Raw genomic sequence first — 20,868 nt, forward strand, 5'->3', positions numbered from 1 at the left:
GTTAAATTATGGAAGCTTATTTCTGGGAATAGCCTAAAGAATAGCAAAGGTAACTGCAACTTTTTTTACTCTGTTGTTCCCTGCCGGAATCAAGCTCCATTAAAAAATAAATATACAGACAAAAAGTATGTTATTGTGTATGGAATTATCTACTTCATTACCCATTCACAGTCCCTGATTTCACAGTATTTGTAATATTTCCAGTCATATATAGTCCAGTCCATCTTCTGAAATAGATGCATAACAATCGATTATATATATAGGCCACATATATAATATAATATATATAAATATATCTGCATGAGGTTTAACTTCGGATAGTCCTGAAAACAGTACAAAATGATTAAAGATAGCTGTAAAATAGCAGCTATTAATAGAAATAAAACATTTTGACATTATTTGTTGTTTTATTTTTTAACTTTTATTTTGCAGAAAATAATATTTAATTAAAATTATAAAATGTATCTGACAATCATTGTCCTGAACTTACAAAAACACTGAAGAAAACAGATATTTATATTACAGATAACACACACACACACACACACACACACACACACACAGACACACGTCGTGTTTTCATGTTTAATGGGGACTTTCCATAGGCGTAATGGATTTCATACTGTACAAACTGTACATCCTATCCCCCTACACTGCCCCTACCCCTAAACCTACCCATCACACACACACACAGACACACGTCGTGTTTTCATGTTTAATGGGGACTTTCCATAGGCGTAATGGATTTCATACTGTACAAACTGTACATCCTATCCCCCTACACTGCCCCTACCCCTAAACCTACCCATCACACACACACACAGACACACGTCGTGTTTTCATGTTTAATGGGGACTTTCCATAGGCGTAATGGATTTCATACTGTACAAACTGTACATCCTATCCCCCTACACTGCCCCTACCCCTAAACCTACCCATCACACACACACACACACACACACACACACACACACACACACACACACACACACACACACACACACACACACACATTCCTGTACATCTATCAAGGTGAGGACCAAGTAATTTAACCTGCAAAGCGAGGACCACCTTTTCTGTTACAATTACAGATACATGTATACTATTTTCCAACACTAGGTGTGTCCATGACTCAAGTTTTTACCTCAGCTTCTTAGAAAAACAAAGGGAAAAAACGAGCATTTTACCAGCAGAGTGAGGACATTTTCATGGGGGTGCTAATGAGTTCATTTTTGACTGCATGATTTCAACTACCTTATTTTTTTAGTTTGCATTTATTCTTTACAATTGTATGTTTTAATGTGGACATCTCATTATTTAACTGAACTAACTTCAGCTGAATAATGATTCTTAAGCTTCTTTACTGCTGCATTAAATTCTATTTACATCATTGATCATTATTTTCCTGTTATCATTCTAAAGCTTCTTTGAAAAAAAAAATATTGTATAAAGCGCTAGAGAAAGAAAGGTGTTTCAGATTGAGGTCCAAAAGTCTACGTAAACGTTTATGGTCAATTGTTCATTTTATTTATCTAATTAGATTAACCAAAGGTTAGCAATATACATAACCATCCAAAAGTCATGTCCATTGACCAGTTCTACATTTAATTTGCTAACAGACATCTTAACACTAAAGTTAAAGAAAAATTGTGTTAACATGAATATTAACAGAACAACTGGAAAGCAGGATGTTAAAGGGTAACCTAACCCATTAAGCATCTAAAACATAATGTTCCGGGAAGCAGCCTTCCTTTTTAAAGTTACAATGGCATTATAGACAAAGTTTTTAACGTCTTTCCAAGATCTTGCTTTTAGGGCCCTTTCCTCTTCTAGGCACTTTGCGCACTCCAGTTTTCCAGGAACCCTGCGCTCCGCTATAAACCTTCCCAGATGTTTGTGTACCGCTGCTCTCTCTTCCTCACTCCAGGCTCTCTTCAGGATTATCCTGGTAGTCTCTACAAATGACAAAGACAATGCAGATTATGTAAGTTTAAAAACAGACCAAAATGTGGGTTTCTTTAACTGCTTTTGCTTGCCCACAGAAAGTTCCCAAATGTAGGGCTATATGATTTTGTCAAAAAGTAATTTCATCCTTAAAGAGATTTTTTTTAAACCGTTTTTAACCGTCTCCGTTTTTAAAGACTCATGATCCACATTGTGAACCTTGAGTTCAGTTTTGTATTACTGTACCAAATCATGAGATGTGTATTGTTACACTCACTTACTGTATAGTCAAATAACTGTTCTAGTAATCATTAGATTCATCAATTATAAAAATACCTGTTGGTTGAGGCCCTATTGATGAGTGAGGACAGCAGGTTTTCCCCTCTTTCTCAACCTAATGAATAACTAAGGATTATTTACAACGGAACTGAATCAATCATAAACTTACTTTAGCTGGAAAATAACTTTTTCATGAGTATAGAACAAAACAATCTCTCTTCCATTAATCTCCTGTTATCACTGTAAAGCATTTGAAACTATCTGTATTGTGAAAGCGCTGAATAAATGAAGGAGACTTGACTTGACCTAATCAAAATCCTGCAGCTGTGGCCTGCTTACAGGGAACTAAGACTTTAAATCATAAATGCAATCCATCTTAAGTCTTTAAATAGTTACATTTTTAAATGTCTTAAAATTATTCTATTTTAGTAACACATAAGCTCTGTAAAACTGCTTTTAAACAGTGTTTATGAAAAGCTCTATACAAATACAACTGACAACTTACAATAGGAAAAACCCTGGTGCTACTCACTACTCAAGATTTATTAAACTTACCCTTCAGTTTTCCTCTCTTAGCCACTTTTTCTCCTCTTTTCTTCATTCTCTTGGGTGAGGGCTTCATGGCGTGACTTGCTCTATGACTGAGATCTGCAAAAGACAAACATTAGTTCCTGCTACTTTAGTGAATCTCAGGTATTGTTGGATCTTCAACATCCATGTGAACTGAAGCTGATGATGAAATCTGACTAACAGTCTTTAACTGTTAAGGCCTTTATGAGCTTTGCTGTAACATATCCTTCATTAGGCTCCTATAACTAAAGGCAGGTGTGTTCTATAAATAATTGTGGCGTGATGAAGAACAGTATTTAACTCACCAACTACATCCGAACCTCCATCCTCATCCTCGTCTTCACTGCATTGAGCAGGTGATTTTTGAGGGGAAATGAGGTCGGAACATCCGCCTAAAAAAAACAAAAAGTGATTCCTCATCTTCTGCAGTGTAAGATGCTGTTTATTTTAAAATACATCATTCATGTCTAACAAGCAATTAAAGGGTTAGGTCACCCAAAAATGAAATTCTGTCCTTAATTACGGCCGCTTCACACCGCAAGCGTGAGCGGCGCGTGAGCAGCGCGTATTTTTTCCGGCGCCCATGTTAATCAATGAGTGCATTCACACCGGGAGCAGGAGCAGCTCGTGAGCGTCAAGCAGGAGCGGCGCGTGAGCAGCAGTGAAGCGGGGGTTTCGGCGGCGAGCCTATTTTTGCTGCGCTGCTGACGCTCCTGACGCTCAATTAAAGTGAAAGCACACTTTTAAAGAACAAAATAAATATGATTTCACACAAAAAGTGCCTAAAATGCACACAGGAAGCACATGTAGTGTATTTGAACAATAACTGGAGTATGCCAGAGAAGAAAACGAAGAATAAAAAATATCTGTGGAAGATTTTAGCAATTTAAACTTGTTTTGATTATTCAGGTTGGGTGAAAGTATGGTTATGATTATAAAAAATAAAGTAAACTAGCCAGAAAATATAACAAACTTTCGTTTAGTATTTAATACTCAGACAGGTAAAGGCTCTCGGTCTGCAGCTGCAGTCACGGTGCTGCTCACGCTTGCGGTGTGAAACAGGCGTTACTCGCCCTCAAGTCATTTTAAAACCGGAAGACTTTACTACTTTTCTGGGCCTAGAAAATGAAGTTGTGTAACTGTCTATGGATGAAATCAAGCTCTCAGATTTCATCAAGAACATGAAAAAAGGTCTTAAGGATTTGGAGAGACATGAGGGTGAGTAAATGATTACAATTTTCAGTTTTGGGTGAACTAACCCTTAAATAATTTAGGATCAGCAACTAGCCATTGTTTGTAATGACATTCTATCCATCCAAGAAGCTAATACTTCAAAATAACATACCCTTTGCTTTGCTTGTCTGTTTTCCTCTTTTCTTCATTCTCTTGGGTGAGGGCTTCATGGCGTGACTTGCTCTATGACTGAGATCTGCAAAAGACAAACATTAGTTCCTGCTACTTTAGTGAATCTCAGGTATTGTTGGATCTTCAACATCCATGTGAACTGAAGCTGATGATGAAATCTGACTAACAGTCTTTAACTGTTAAGGCCTTTATGAGCTTTGCTGTAACATATCCTTCATTAGGCTCCTATAACTAAAGGCAGGTGTGTTCTATAAATAATTGTGGCGTGATGAAGAACAGTATTTAACTCACCAACTACATCCGAACCTCCATCCTCATCCTCGTCTTCACTGCATTGAGCAGGTGATTTTTGAGGGGAAATGAGGTCGGAACATCCGCCTGAAAAACAAAAAGTGATTCCTCATCTTCTGCAGTGTAAGATGCTGTTTATTTTAAAATACATCATTCATGTCTAACAAGCAATTAAAGGGTTAGGTCACCCAAAAATGAAATTCTGTCCTTAATTACTCGCCCTCAAGTCATTTTAAGCCTGGAAGACTTTACTACTTTTCTGAGCCTAGAAAATGAAGTTGTGTAACTGTCTATGGATGGAAATCAAGCTCTCAGATTTCATCAAGAACATGAATAAAGGTCTTAAGGATTTGGAGAGACATGAGGGTGAGTAAATAGCCCCGTTTCCACCAAAATTACCCGGAACAATTTGTACCAGGAACTTTTTTACAGGAACTTTTCTCCCCCCCAGACCTGCAGCTGTCTGCGTTTCGACCGCGATAAAGTTCCGAGAAGATTAGGCAAATTAGTCCGGTGATGTAGGACTGCGCGCGACTGCTCCTCCAAGCCAGTGACGGACAGTAATCATTTTTAAGTGTACCGATTGAAAGATTTAGTGGACTGTTTACATGAGACGTTATCTAAACCGATCTGGTGTTTACATGTGATGACTTTCAATTAGGGCTGTACTAGAATAATCGAATATTCGTTCGGTGAGGTGGCATTCGATTTTCAGTTTTGAGATTCGAATATTCGTTTTTGTTTTTTTTCAACACGTGTCTTCCGTCGCGGACTCATTCTCACTCACGCTTGAAATAATAATAATAAATTTAAAAAAACACCGCAACATGCTTTCAATAAAAGCATTGCGCATTTTAAAGATTTAAATTAACAAAAAGTCAGAATAAGACAAAATAAATCCCTTATATAGAATAAAACTAATTGTAATAGATATTACATTTTGTGTCATTTTAAAAACAATTCATTTATTCTTATTCAACTGTTTATAAGCATGCTACCGTGTTCTTTATTTATTACAGTTCATTGAAATCACTGTGTGTTACTAATTTAATTTCTGTTTTGGGATTCATTTGTTTTAAAGAAAGGTTCGTTATTAATACCTTATTAAAGTTCTTGCTCTCAACAGACTTTGTGTTTTGTATCACTTGTGCACTGTCCGTTTTCGGAGCATAAACCTGCCCGTGTAATGCGTACCGGAAACTGTTCTATTTAAAAGATTATTAAATGTTTATTAATATATAAAGAATGTGTGCCACCTGATCATATTGCACCAAATGCAACACTGCACTCCACTGGCTCTGCCGCAACACATTTACGATGCCGAAGAGTGAAACGTGAAGTCGTGAAAGATGATACAAATGCAAACCGACACTATTATTATATATTTAGCCCCACCCACCGAAGCTTCGAATATTCGATATTGATTGCCACCTAAGCTTCGAAGCTCAAAAAATGGCATTCGAAACAGCCCTACTTTCAATCGCAATCATTTTGTCACATGCAGTTTGTCTGCCGCATCAGAAATGTCTCCGCTGTTTTCTCCAGCAGCTGGAGTGTGTTTACTGTAGCCAGAGCAACTCTTAACGGCCACCAGGACTAATACAGTATTATTTATAGCTATTTGTTGTAAAGTGTAATAATCATCTCAGAAAAAAAATGTTCTGTCAGGCGCAGTTAAAGTAAAAACTGCCTGGGGCAATATACGCCGTGTCATTACTCCAACATTATCTTCATAACTTAAGAAATAAAAAGTTTACCCCTCAGAAAAATGTACTTTCCTCTCTTGTCAACATGAGCGCGGCGCGCGCCGTCACCTCATGTAAGGACACACACTTATAGTAATCGGTCAGGTCGTTTACATGGTGAAAAAAAATTAATAACGAGTATGGAAGAGATTCAAGCTGTGCTGCTTTTGCTGGTTATGTATCGGTTTACTAAAGAGGTAATTAACAACGACAGAAAAGAGCACTAATATGCAGATTCAGCAGCATGCAGCATATTCAGAAAGCTCGTAAAGCTAGATTTAAAATGACAATGTATATTATTATCAGCTATTACGGACATTGAACGTGAGATGGCTGAGACGACCGCGCTCCATCAGACAGAGAGCAAGACTGATATTTACTGAACGCAGACCGAACCTCGCAAAAGACTTTTAAAAATGCCGGTTGAAATAAAATGCTGCGTGAGCTCAACCAATCAGCATGTTCAGCGCCCAAGTCCCGCCCTCGAAAGTTCCTGAACTTTGAAATAGTACTACCTCGCGAGCAGGGCCGTTTGGAGGGGGAAATATTTACCCGGAACTTCATTTAGACCCTGGTTCCTGCGGTCTAAACACACGAAGTACCACCCAAAGTTCCTGCGGTGGAAACGGGGCTAATGATGACAATTTTCAGTTTTGGGTGAACTAACCCTTAAAGGTCCCATTCTTCGCGATTCCATCTTTCAAACTTTAGTTAGTGTGTAATGTTGCTGTTAGATCATAAATAATACCTGTACAATTATAAAGCTCAAAAAGTTCAATGCCAAGCGAGATATTTTATTTAACAGAAGTTCCCTTTCAAAGCCGACAGCGAGCGGCCGGTTTAGACTACACCGCTGCACTTCCTGCTGTGATGACGGCACTAGAACCATTTGTTGACGAACCCTCCGCCCACAAGAACATGCAAAATAGGGGGCGTGGCCTCGTTGCTCTCACGTGGAGAAGAGCGCGCATTCAGCGCTAGCATCTCCCCGTTATGGTAAGAGGCGGGACCTTTCCATCCAATCACAACACGGGAAGCGCTGGCCCAATCAGAACTCGTTACGTGTTTCTGAAGGAGGGACTTCATAGAACAAGGAAATCATCAGGCCGTTTGTAGGACAGAGGAAACAGCGCTGTACAGATAAGGCAACGGTGGGAAAAATACTGTGTTTTTACACGCGAAGCATGAACTCATGTTATATTGCACACTGGAAACCTAATCAAAGCTTCAAAAACACATGAAAAACGGGACCTTTAAATAATTTAGGATCAGCAACTAGCCATTGTTTGTAATGACATTCTATCCATCCAAGAAGCTAATACTTCAAAATAACATACCCTTTGCTTTGCTTGTCTGTTTTCCTCTTTTCTTCATTCTCTTGGGTGAGGGCTTCATGGCGTGACTTGCTCTATGACTGAGATCTGCAAAAGACAAACATTAGTTCCTGCTACTTTAGTGAATCTCAGGTATTGTTGGATCTTCAACATCCATGTGAACTGAAGCTGATGATGAAATCTGACTAACAGTCTTTAACTGTTAAGGCCTTTATGAGCTTTGCTGTAACATATCCTTCATTAGGCTCCTATAACTAAAGGCAGGTGTGTTCTATAAATAATTGTGGCGTGATGAAGAACAGTATTTAACTCACCAACTACATCCGAACCTCCATCCTCATCCTCGTCTTCACTGCATTGAGCAGGTGATTTTTGAGGGGAAATGAGGTCGGAACATCCGCCTAAAAAACAAAAAGTGATTTCTCATCTTCTGCAGTGTAAGAGAGACTGTACCGAACAATGACGGTGTCTGGAAGAAGTGTTATTATTTTCTTTGACAATCCAAGCCCATACAACAGATTAAGCAACCAAAAATATGTGAACACTCAACATATTTTGATGGACTGTTAAGATTCACTTGTCAAAACCGTTTACAAATTGTATTCATAGAGTAATTTCATGTACATTACATGCACACTTAGCCTTGTGGACAAATGTATGCACACCTTCAGTTTTATCTGTGCTGTAGTTTTAAACCTTCTGTTTTTATCAATTATTTTGGCTGTTTTAATGTTGATTTTTAAAAGCTCTAAATAGGGATATGGGCTCCAAATAAGCTACCACTTAACCCTTGGTTTAAAATACATCTGTTGCACTGCTTTTGTATGGTGTATGTGTACCAAACTCAAATCTACTAAAATAAGATAAAGAAAAGGTGGGAGGAAGTATGAAAAACAATCTTTAGGTTGCTTTGCTAAAAGTTAATTTCATGAAAAAACACTATTTACATAGTAGGTCATAGTGGTGGTTCTGTATTGAACATTTTACTGGGAGATGATTTCAACACAAACAACACAAATGTTTAAATCTTACCCTCATTGAACTCTCTTCCTCTCTTCCCTTGTCCTTTTTTTGATTGTCTCTTTAAAACAGAAGTTGATATGGAACTTTCACCTATAAAAGATAAAAAAAAGAATATTAGTGATTGATTGTCCAAAAGTCATAAGTACATACTTTTGATTAATAGAGCTATACATACTAAATTTGATCTACTGTTGTCAGTTGTTGCTTTTACACTATTTTCAATAGCAGAAATTACAAGTGTTCCTTTACCAGTCAAAAACATTTTAAACAAATCCTATTCCAGTTAGCATTATAAAGCATTACAGAAAAATTTCACTATTTTGTTTATTAATTCTTGGAATTTTATAAACAAGTACTGCATTTATACTGTATTGCCAAGAGTTTTGTGACGCCTGCCTTTCAATGCACATGAGCTTTAATGCCATCCCATTATTAATCCGTAGGGTTTAAAAGGACAACTCCGGTGAGAAATGACCCTAGGGGTAATTATCAGATGGTTAGCGAGTAGATCGTTCTCTGGGATGCGTTTTCATGAAATCGAATGTAAAGAGTTTTATCTCTAAACACAGATTAGCTTATAACGCTAGTCTATGGGGCACAGGCTAAGTGAAATTAAATCGCTAGTTAATACCACTAACAAGGCTCAACATAGCCTCACACTAACACGGCAGCATGATGAGGGTCCCTACATGCAGACCGAAGCATTGAGAACTTTGTAAGAGTACAAACAGTTTAATAAGAAGACACTTTATAAACACAGTCCATTATGCGTTTACAGACGACAGCCATCTTAGAAAACAGTCTCGACCAATCGAGCCACGAACGCTGTGCTAAGTGAGCTGCTCGATAGGAATTAAGTTTGTGAAATTTAATTACATTTTTGAGCCTTGTTAGTGGTATTAACTAGCGGTTTAATTTCACTACCCTGTGCCCCATAGACAAGCATTATAAGCTAATCTGTGTTTAGAGATAAAACTCTTTACATTCGATTTCATGAAAACGCATCCCAGAGAACGATCTACTCGCTAACCATCTGTTAATTACCCCTAGGGGCATTTCTCACCGGAGTTGTCCTTTAATATGGAGTCGGCCCACCCTCTCTAACAGCTCCAGCTCTTCTGGGAAGGCTTTCCTCAAGGTTTAGGAGTGTGTTTATGGGGATTTTTGCCCATTCTTCTAGAAGCTCATTTGTGAGGTCAGGCACTGATGTTGGACGAGAAGGCCTGGCTCTCAGTCTCCGCTCTAATTCATCCCAAAGCTGTTCTATCGGGTTGAGCTCAGGACTCTGTGCAGGCCAGTCAAGTTCCTCCACACCAAACTCCTCATCCATGTCTTTATGGACCGACGCTTTGTGCACTGGAGCGCAGTCATGCTGGGACAGGAAGGGGCCGTCCACAAACTGTTCCCACAAAGTCAGGAGCATGAAATTGTCCAAAATGTCTTGGTATGCTGAAGCATTACGAGTTCCTTTAACTGGAACTAAGGAGCCAATCCCTGAAAAACAACCCCAGCCCATAATCCCCCCTCCACCAAACTTTACACTTGGTACAATGCCGTCAGGCAAGTCCCGTTCTCCTGGCGACCGCCAAACCCAGACTCGTCCATGGGATTGTCAGACTGAAGCGTGATTGGTCGCTCAGAGAACACGTCTCACTGCTCTAGAGTCCAGTGGCGGCTGCTTTACTCCACTGCATCCCACGCTTTGCATTGCTCTTGGTGATGTAAGGCTTGGATGAGCTGCTTGGCCATGGAAACCCATTCCATGAAGCTCTCTCCGCTGTTCTTGAGCTCATCTGAAGGCCACAGGAGTCTGGAGGTCTGGAGCTGTTGACTCTGCAGAAAGTTGGAGACTTCTGCGCACTGTGACCCTCAGCATGCGCTGACCCCGCTCTGGGATTTAACACTTCGTGGCTGAGTTGCTGTTGTTCCCAATGGCTTCCACTTTGTTATAATCCCACTAACAGTTGAGCGTGGAATATTTAGTAGTGAGGAAATGTCAGGAATGGACATATTGACATGAGATTGACTGAAACTGAGTGTTTCACCCCCCCTTTAAAAATGTACTTAAAATATAAAGATGTAAGAATACACAATACAATTGCATTGGTGATAAAACAGTGCATACATACCACATACGGAAGGATGAAGCGTGTTCAGGTTCTTCCCTCTTAAGGTCTCAGTGCCTTGCTCCATTGCGAACAGAAGCTTACTTATCTTGGCAATTTGAAAGGTTTTGTCCGTCTGTCTATAAAAGTCACGGTGAACTCTAATGTCATGACCCATGAACCTTGCAACTTGCTCCAGCTCTTGTTCGCTAAGGTCCAAGAGTTGGCAGAGTGTGGCAACCTGTTTTCTTAATTTAGTTGACCTTAGGAGTTCTGGGTTTTCTGCTTTACTTTCATTTGCATATTTTCGCAGACAGTCACATCCACGGATGTTTGTCATCACGCCAGGTCTTGCAAAGAGATAGGGATTTTCAGCAGGTACACCAGCTTCTTCTCTCCTTTTAACCAACAAATCGATTGACTCTTTCATTCTGTCCGTCAAGAAAACCGGAACCTTCTTTCCTCTTTTCCCCCTGATTTCTATGCGGGTTAGTATCTTGCTCAGCTCCTTTTCTAACGGTGACAAGGTTTCATAGATGTCTTCATTAATGGCACTTGTACTTGCTTTCGTGTAGATCTCAAGAGTCAGGCGTGATGCTTCCCCTTCCCGCCGTTTGTTGAAAATAATGACTTGTGCCAGAACCGTCTCATTTAATGTCTTATATGCTCTTAAACTCATTTGTTGCTTCAGTTCCGCCCTTGCGTCATCTTCTACCATCCTGAGATGGTTTCTCAGAGCAATCACATTTTTGGTGAGGGGGATGTCATCTTCTTTATTCCATCTTTTTTCTTGCATGGTTTGGTGAGCAATGATAGAAACACTGTTCCTCCAGTTTTTCTCCAAAAGTTCAAAGAATTTCTTTGCTTTCTTCTCTGCCAGATCATCATCATTCATAAGAGCCTGTCCAATCATGACCTCCACAGCCCCTTTAAGACAGAATCCAATTTTGACCGCTGTTGAAGGCTTTCTGTATTCATTTTTCCCTGGACTAAACTGTGTCAGACGTTTAGCTGCATTGACCACGAGCTGAAATTTTGATGGGGCACACAGATCTTCAAGAACATTGACAGTCTTGTCCATATCCTTTGCCACCAACATGAACCGACCAAGCTCCCGCATTCTTTGAGCTATATACTGGTGCCTCGACTTCACGCGACCATGTTTTGCATATAGTGATTCGCCATACTTACATATGAGAGAATCCTTTCTGACGTGAAAAGACACATCATCCTGCCGCATGTTGTTTATTATGTTCTGACATCCATCTGAGGAAGCTGCTATGGGTAGCAGGCATGCAGCACAACTTTGAACTCTCCCTCGTGTATTTTTTTGTTTATCTTTCACGCATGATTTTTTTGTTTTGCAGGACGACTGATGTCTCCATAAGTCCTTTTTCCGGAACATACCATAACAGTATGGGCAAGGCAAATACTCCTTTACAGACACTTGATCAGAGGGCTGCTTCCACGTCACTATTTCTCCTCTACCTTTCTCCAGAACTTCTGTGTTATGTTTGAAGTCGCCTTTATTGCGCAGCTGTTCCAAAAGTGTCTTTCTTTCTTTTGATCTCAAAGGAAAGCTAAAGGCATATGCCACATCTTTAATTTCAGCATGCTTTCTTTCTAAATGTCTTGATATCTTAGAATGTGCCTGGCTACAATAGAGGCAATAATGTTTTTTGTCCCACGCTCGTTTACGGTCTTCCCTTTTTGTACAGGTTTTTAGAGTCACAGTTGATTTGCCTTTATTTGTTTCATTTGTCTTCTGTTGATTGTGTCTTTTCACATAAGTCATTGAGTTCTTTTTTTTATTAACCGTGCACTTGCCTCTTATCTGATCGTCACTTGAAGAACCTTCAAATTCTTCTTCTTCACCGGACAGTCTATATGTTCCGCCTTTCACTGGGCTTAAATCCTCACTGCATGATGATCCACCATTGCAATCTGGATTATAATCTGGATCTAGTCCAGCACAACTGGATACTTCAGATTCCACAGAATCACTTTCTCCTGTCTCCTCATGAATATCTTCTGACTGCAAGTTAAAAGCACGAATCATCATGAGATACTTTAACTTTATAGAGACACTTTACCATCATTTTGAAGATGGAATTCTGAATTACTGATACTAATTGAGGTCAATTGTAATTATGACCAATCAAACTTTATAACCAATCACATACGTTTCTATTGAGTTTATGAATGCGATGTCTAATAATTAGAGACGTTTAGATTAGCTGGGGTTTTGTTCAGAGCGCGCGTTCACTCACTGAAATCTGCACTCAAAAGCAGAGATGTGTACAATGAGATTCATTCAGCATACAGTGGTTGACTGTTTTTGTTCTATTTCAGCAATGAAAATACAGCATATACCCGAATATAAGACAAGGTTTTGTGTCCTAAAAATAGGCTGAAAAATGGGGGGGGGGGGGGGGGGGGGGGGGGGTCTTATATTCACAATACAGACAAAGTCACATATTAAACTGACGATAACACATGAGCACTGTTCACACAGAGAAACTGCACTAAACATTCAAAATGTTTTTATATTTATAACATATGATACAATTAAACGACATCACTCAACCAAAAGTGTTTTCTCCTGAATATCATCACGACTGAAGATGACACTGATTTCATATAACAGTCAGTTCCATAAACAAATGAACATTAAGTAACTTACATTTTAGATGCAATATTGAGTGTTTTTGTTCTATTTCAGCAGCGAAAATAGTTAAAAACAAAGATTCTAAGCAACAAAGTTCCAAACAGCAGAACCATAATGCGTCTTACAGCAACAGTGTGCGTTACTGAATGATTCGGTGTTTGAATGAATCGGTGAATCAAAGATTCAATGACCTGTTGGTAAACGACTGCCTCATTCTTGAATGAACCAGCCGTTTGAACGAATGACTCACTCATTAAGACTCACCTGCTGCCAACTACTGGAGGTTTAGTTTCATGTTTAAACATACTTTCCAACATTTCTTATTTATCCAAAAATACAAATCTCATAACATTATTTAATGCAGTTGTAATTTTTTAGTGTAAATTATTTAATTTGATTGGTAACAGCCCTAAAGTGTTCTTATTTCGGGTATATATGGTATTTTAAAACACACACAGCAGAACCACAGCGCATCTGATAATACAGGCAAAAAGTTGGCTCGACTTCGATGGCAAATTTAGGGACCATCTCTAAAGTTACATTCAACATTGGTATGCACGTTTCTAACTGCAATAGCATTTTAAAAGAATGACTTGCGTTCATAAAACTTACTGTTAGGTGTTCATCTAGATGTCGGGTATGATGCATACCTTTGGGATTTTTGATGTTTATTCAAATTAACTGCCAAATCATATGAAAATATAGATATGCATTATTTCACTAGGATACTGTTTGGGCTCTTACACAAAATATCCTAGATTTAAATGCATCATAGCTGAATGAACACTGATGAGAATATTGCTTGAGAATATAATTTACTGAGATAATATTAGAGATTATATTTACATCAATATTTTTTTTTATTTTCTTTCAGAAAATCAACTGTTAGTGTTTCTCTATCTAGATGAATGATGGCATCTCAGGCTCTCAAAGTTTATAAAAAAATATGTTTAGATTTATCGGCCCATATATCGGTTATCAGCTTTCAAATATAAAGAAATATTGTATCAGCCAAAGTGTTCATATAGGTGTATCCCTACCATTAGGAATTCGATTAATGGCTTGATCGGACTGCAAAGCTTTTTTGTAAATACCTTAATTGCTAGATCCAAATAAAATTTCTATCAGATTGGATTATTTTTCTAATCTGATCGAGAGGACATCTAAACACTTGATCGCGTTGAAAACGCTCAGTGAACATTTAACTTTCGCTTATTAGGTGCAAAAGATGTAAAAACTTCAAAGCTTGCCAAAAACGAGTAAACTGAGAAGCGCAGATGCAATGCACATGTATGATCTTAAAGTAATAATATTTTCAGGATAGTCAAGGGACAATCCCTCGAAAACTTACCATGTCACTTTTAGTACGTCTCAGACTTGGTACAAAAACCTCTTTTTGGAGCGGTGTCACAATCTGTTAACAAAAAGTATAATCAATATGAATTATTATAATATAGTATTTGAAGTTCAAAAACAAGACTGCAAGTGTGTGTCGAACTTTTAAACACCCAATGGGACAGTTATAGCGTTGCAAAAAAAGACAATTTTAGAGGGTTTTTTTCTTCAATACTTTGCATTTCAAAAAAAAATTCTAAATGTCAGAATACAGATCATAAACTCACACTGCAACTCCCCCTCCCCCTCTCTGATCATCACAGTTCAGAATACAGATCATAAACTCACACTGCACTCCCCCTCCCCCTCTCTGATCATCACAGTTCAGAATACAGATCATAAACTCACACTGCACTCCCCCTCCCCCTCTCTGATCATCACAGTTCAGAATACAGATCATAAACTCACACTGCAACTCCCCCTCCCCCTCTCTGATCATCACAGTTCAGAATACAGATCATAAACTCACACTGCACTCCCCCTCCCCCTCTCTGATCATCACAGTTCAGAATACAGATCATAAACTCACACTGCACTCCCCCTCCCCCTCTCTGATCATCACAGTTCAGAATACAGATCATAAACTCACACTGCACTCCCCCTCCCCCTCTCTGATCATCACAGTTCAGAATACAGATCATAAACTCACACTGCACTCCCCCTCCCCCTCTCTGATCATCACAGTTCAGAATACAGATCATAAACTCACACTGCACTCCCCCTCCCCCTCTCTGATCATCACAGTTCAGAATACAGATCATAAACTCACACTGCACTCCCCCTCCCCCTCTCTGATCATCACAGTTCAGAATACAGATCATAAACTCACACTGCACTCCCCCTCCCCCTCTCTGATCATCACAGTTCAGAATACAGATCATAAACTCACACTGCACTCCCCCTCCCCCTCTCTGATCATCACAGTTCAGAATACAGATCATAAACTCACACTGCACTCCCCCTCCCCCTCTCTGATCATCACAGTTCAGAATACAGATCATAAACTCACACTGCACTCCCCCTCCCCCCTCTCTGATCATCACAGTTCAGAATACAGATCATAAACTCACACTGCACTCCCCCTCCCCCTCTCTGATCATCACAGTTCAGAATACAGATCATAAACTCACACTGCACTCCCCCTCCCCCTCTCTGATCATCACAGTTCAGAATACAGATCATAAACTCACACTGCACTCCCCCTCCCCCTCTCTGATCATCACAGTTCAGAATACAGATCATAAACTCACACTGCACTCCCCCTCCCCCTCTCTGATCATCACAGTTCAGAATACAGATCATAAACTCACACTGCACTCCCCCTCCCCCTCTCTGATCATCACAGTTCAGAATACAGATCATAAACTCACACTGCACTCCCCCTCCCCCTCCCTGACATCACAGTTCAGAATACAGATCATAAACTCACACTGCACTCCCCCTCCCCCTCTCTGATCATCACAGTTCAGAATACAGATCATAAACTCACACTGCACTCCCCCTCCCCCTCTCTGATCATCACAGTTCAGAATACAGATCATAAACTCACACTGCACTCCCCCTCCCCCTCTCTGATCATCACAGTTCAGAATACAGATCATAAACTCACACTGCACTCCCCCTCCCCCTCTCTGATCATCACAGTTCAGAATACAGATCATAAACTCACACTGCACTCCCCCTCCCCCTCTCTGATCATCACAGTTCAGAATACAGATCATAAACTCACACTGCACTCCCCCTCCCCCTCTCTGATCATCACAGTTCAGAATACAGATCATAAACTCACACTGCACTCCCCCCCCTCTCTGATCATCACAGTTCAGAATACAGATCATAAACTCACACTGCACTCCCCCTCCCCCTCTCTGATCATCACAGTTCAGAATACAGATCATAAACTCACACTGCACTCCCCCTCCCCCTCTCTGATCATCACAGTTCAGAATACAGATCATAAACTCACACTGCACTCCCCCTCCCCCTCTCTGATCATCACAGTTCAGAATACAGATCATAAACTCACACTGCACTCCCCCTCCCCCTCTCTGATCATCACAGTTCAGAATACAGATCATAAACTCACACTGCACTCCCCCTCCCCCTCTCTGATCATCACAGTTCAGAATACAGATCACAGATCATAAACTCACAGCTGCACTGCTTTGTGAGCATTTATATAATTACCCACCCAACCCAACCATGAAAGTTCACCCCAAAAAATGCTAGAGATCTTAAATATCATAAAATCTTACCTGTAGTGTGAAGTTTTCGCATTTATTGTGATGAGCTCGTAGCAGTTTGAGTCTCCTCTTGAACCTGTCCAGGTTGTGAGTGTCACTCATCGTTAGCGCGCGCAGCAGAGTGCAAGCGGAGGGCAAGGGGCGGGGCCATCAATTAAGAGCGGTACTTTTGGGCGCTGAAGGTGCAGCTCAAAGTTGTGTTTTTTTATGGATTAATTTAAGGCAGCTTAAAACAATATTAAATTGCTATGTATTACTGCAGTTAACTGCAAATTAATAAATACTACAATTCCTCTCTTAAAAGTAGAAATTAACAATGCACCCTACATTTCACTGTATTTATATCAGTTGTGAAGTATTCAGATATTTTATTTAAGTTAAAGTTCCAGAATGTATAAACTGTTAATAGTCCTGCATTTAAAATTTAACTTGAGAAAAAAACGTATAAGCAGCAAATTATACTTGGTACCAAAAGTATATTCATTATACTCAGTTCAGAATAATGAAAATACTGGATTATATTTTTGATGCATTAATGAAATCTGTTTTAAATTGCAGATTGTAAAGGTGTAGCTAATTTGATTTGGGCTATATTGATATACTATTACTCATGTGAGTGACTAAAAGATGGAATGGGCCACAGCTTTCATTGAACAAGGAAGCCTTGAACATATTTAACGTGAAAAATAGATACTACGAGACTATAGCAATGATACTATGATCTTTTCCTAAACCTTATCATTTTTATGCAAAAACCTGATCTAAGTAGGTAATTGATAGTCATTTGTCAGGCAAACTACACTGATATATTAGTTTGAAATCAGATAAAATGTTTGATTGTGAAGAGTCTCAGAAAAAAGTTAATGTTACATGCTACATTAGTAATTAAAAATTAAAATGTCATCATGGACCGTGTATTTGGGCCCCATGTAGGGTGACCACCCATGCCGCATTTTGCAGGACAGTCACGAAATTGGGAGCTTTTGTCCCACGTCCCATAAGATTTAAGTAGTGTCCTGCATTTCAGTTATGTCGGTGTTATTATTTTTTTCATCCTGATGGCAAATATTTCCAATGAACATGCGCCAATCCCATGGTCGAGCACCATTGGATATTCTCCATTCATTTTAACCAATAAAAAAATGTATTGCAACTTTCAAACACAACTTTCTTTTCACGTTAATAGTTAATTTAAGGCAGTTTCTATGACAAATGTCGAGAGAGCATTATTGTAACGCGAGAGCGGATCAAATGCGCAAGCAGGAATCGCTCCACTCACAGGCAGATTCCGTTCTCGCACAAAACTGGACGCGTGCTCACACGTGTATCACACGTGTCCCACAAAATCACATCTACTGTCCTGCAACAGATCAATAGCCAGGTGGTCACCCTATATTTAGGCCCCAAGTAATAAATTACAATGGAAAAAAGGACCAACCCTAACCCTAATTTGACTCGTTTCATTCAAGGTATGTGTGGGTATAAGACACAGACACCTATGTAAGTGATTCTTGCATAAAAGCTTGAAAAACATTCCCCTCATTCTAGAGACTTGTCATCTTAATATGACACTCAGGGGACCACAGACAATCACCATTTGAAGTTTAAGGCTGATCAGATTGTACTAGAAAAACGTTCACAGGTAATGAAAACCTTAAAGCGATACTCCACCGTTTTTAGAAATAGGGCTTATTCAACTTCTTTCCTACATTTAGATATGTGGGCAAATGCATTTGTGTCTCAATGCATGCATTGTTTTAGTTTGTCAGGGTCGCCGCTAGCTTTGCTTAGCATAATGAATGGAATCCTATGTTGCCAGATAGCATGTCCCGAGTAAAAGTGATCCAAAAAAAAAAAAAAACACTCACCTAATTACTTCTTGTGGCCTGCGTATTCACAACGAGTGAATACGGAAGCCTTAAACTTCAAATGGTGATTGGGAACAAAATAAAATTATGATCAAAGTTATTCAACTAATTATAGAAATAACAATTATTAATTAGGTTTTAATTTAATTCTATAAACTCTAATACTGATCTGCCAACATTGTCTCTCTATGATAAATTAAAATAAGCTGATAACATCACTGTTTACTCCAGAACGACTGTACAGCCAAATCTAATTCTGCTGCAGTATTGTCCTGTTTAACACTGAAGCTGCTCTGACACAATCGGCGCTGGAGAAGAGCGATAGAAATAAAGTTGATTGATTGATTGATTGATTGATTGAACAAGTACAAATACCGATGCAGATTAAGACTAGGCAATTTCCTAGGCAGATATTGATTTGGGACTATATTATGGGGAAGCACAGGCGAAGGATCACCTGGTCTTAGTACACGATGTAACTACAGAATAGTCAGGTTTTAAATAGGAAAAATATTCTCTTTGAACAATAAAGTCTATGGTCATTTCTGAGCGCGATGCTAATGGTCTAATCCGATTCAATGATGTATGCTAAGCTATGCTAAAAGTGCTACCGCCAGATACAGAGATCGGCTGAATGTATTCAAAAACGGTAAAACTCAGCTGTTTCACTCTAAGGGACTTGGAAAATGAGCCTATTTTCAAAAAAAAGTAGAGTGTTCCTTTAAAGTCCACATGTAGTCAATAATTTATCCTTTAAAACTCATCTTTGATCACCAAAATTACATATTTAAATGTTTTTTTCCTGCAATTTTTTAAATTCATGCATTAAAATAGCTTGAATGTAACTACACCCTTGCCTCATTTAGTATATGTGTATTCATAAATATGCAAATTAGCCTCACCTCCACTCATTCACACCAGCTCAGAGATCTACTCACTCAACTTAGGCCGGAGACACACTGCAAGCGTGGTGTGAGCGTGGCGTTTCTGTTGCGTGACAGCCGTGGGGTGGCTACCTGGCGTTTTCTCTGTCTTTGCACACCAGGAGCGTGTCTGACGCGACGCTGCTGCTATTAATGTACAGGGAAGCCCTATACTTCATGTTAAATATAAATAGATTGCCTATTGATACAGCAAAGACAACGTCGGCAGTAGCCTATTGCCCATACATATCTATGGTATTGACGGCAAAATAGGCTACACAATATTTCATTCTGTATTGACAGTTGCAATATTTCAAAATCGATAATTGTCATTTTTTATTATTGCAATTAGGCCTATATCTGCATTTATGTTAACCTACAGACTTTCAAACATGAAAATGTCATTTATTAATATGTATTCGTGTCAAAATTGCATATAAACATCTTTTCCTATTCTATTTTGCCTGGAGACGTTTCCAACCCGCTCACGTGTCGTGTGAAAAATAGGCTTCTTTTCTATTTGAAGCATGCACGCATTTTCCTCGCGGCTCACGCGCAACGCAGGCAGAATGCAAGCTCTAACCGGTTACTATGGGAGCCGAAATAAAAACACACGCCACGCAGCCGAGACGCTCACGGCACGCTTGCAGTGTGTCCCCGGCCTTACTGTAGTACACACACAGTGATGGGCAGTATTTCAGATACATGCAGGGTTGCCAACTTTTAAGTTCAGGTTGGAGTGAGATTTTTTTGGGGCGGGGGGGGGGGGGGGGGGTAATGCTGTTGATCTTGATTCAGTATCAGTTTATGTCTAGTATATATACTGTACATAATAAGAAAAAATATTTCTTATTATGTTTGTTTTGTTTGTTTTAGCACTAGTTTTTCTTGGGTCAAATTATATGTGCCATTCCTTAATATTCACTTGTGAGTGCTTATAAGTATCATTATTCATTAAAAATATTAGGATGCAAGTTATTCTATTTTTGAAATTTCACATTTAAAGAAATCTAGTGTTTGATCATCATATCTAAATATTTATTAGAATGCAAAGACTGCAATATATTTTTGAGCAACTAGATTAGATACATGGATATTTATTAAAGAGCCATAAG

At 39.2% G+C, this 20,868-nt stretch overlaps 1 protein-coding gene across 2 annotated transcripts; it reads right to left on the reverse strand.

Annotated features, from left to right (window-relative positions):
- Positions 1 to 967: 967 nt before the first annotated feature.
- Positions 968 to 17,101, reverse strand: LOC137093783 (uncharacterized). Of its 2 annotated transcripts, none has more exons than XM_067458643.1 (11): positions 16,975 to 17,101; positions 14,676 to 14,738; positions 12,484 to 12,691; positions 8,561 to 8,641; positions 7,843 to 7,929; positions 7,532 to 7,615; positions 4,450 to 4,536; positions 4,139 to 4,222; positions 3,099 to 3,185; positions 2,779 to 2,871; positions 968 to 1,955 (listed from the first exon to the last, which is right to left on the reverse strand). In XM_067458643.1, the coding sequence occupies exons 1-11, from the start codon at positions 17,062 to 17,064 to the stop codon at positions 1,720 to 1,722; spliced, it is 1,200 nt and encodes a 399-aa protein (XP_067314744.1). In that variant the 5' UTR covers positions 17,065 to 17,101; the 3' UTR covers positions 968 to 1,719. The 2 variants fall into 2 exon arrangements, with proteins under 2 accessions (XP_067314744.1, XP_067314743.1); XM_067458642.1 differs by having other exon boundaries at positions 10,681 to 12,691.
- Positions 17,102 to 20,868: the final 3,767 nt, after the last annotated feature.

Source organism: Pseudorasbora parva, chromosome 12 (genome assembly GCF_024679245.1).
Source record: "Pseudorasbora parva isolate DD20220531a chromosome 12, ASM2467924v1, whole genome shotgun sequence".
Taxonomy (NCBI): Eukaryota; Metazoa; Chordata; class Actinopteri; order Cypriniformes; family Gobionidae; genus Pseudorasbora; species Pseudorasbora parva.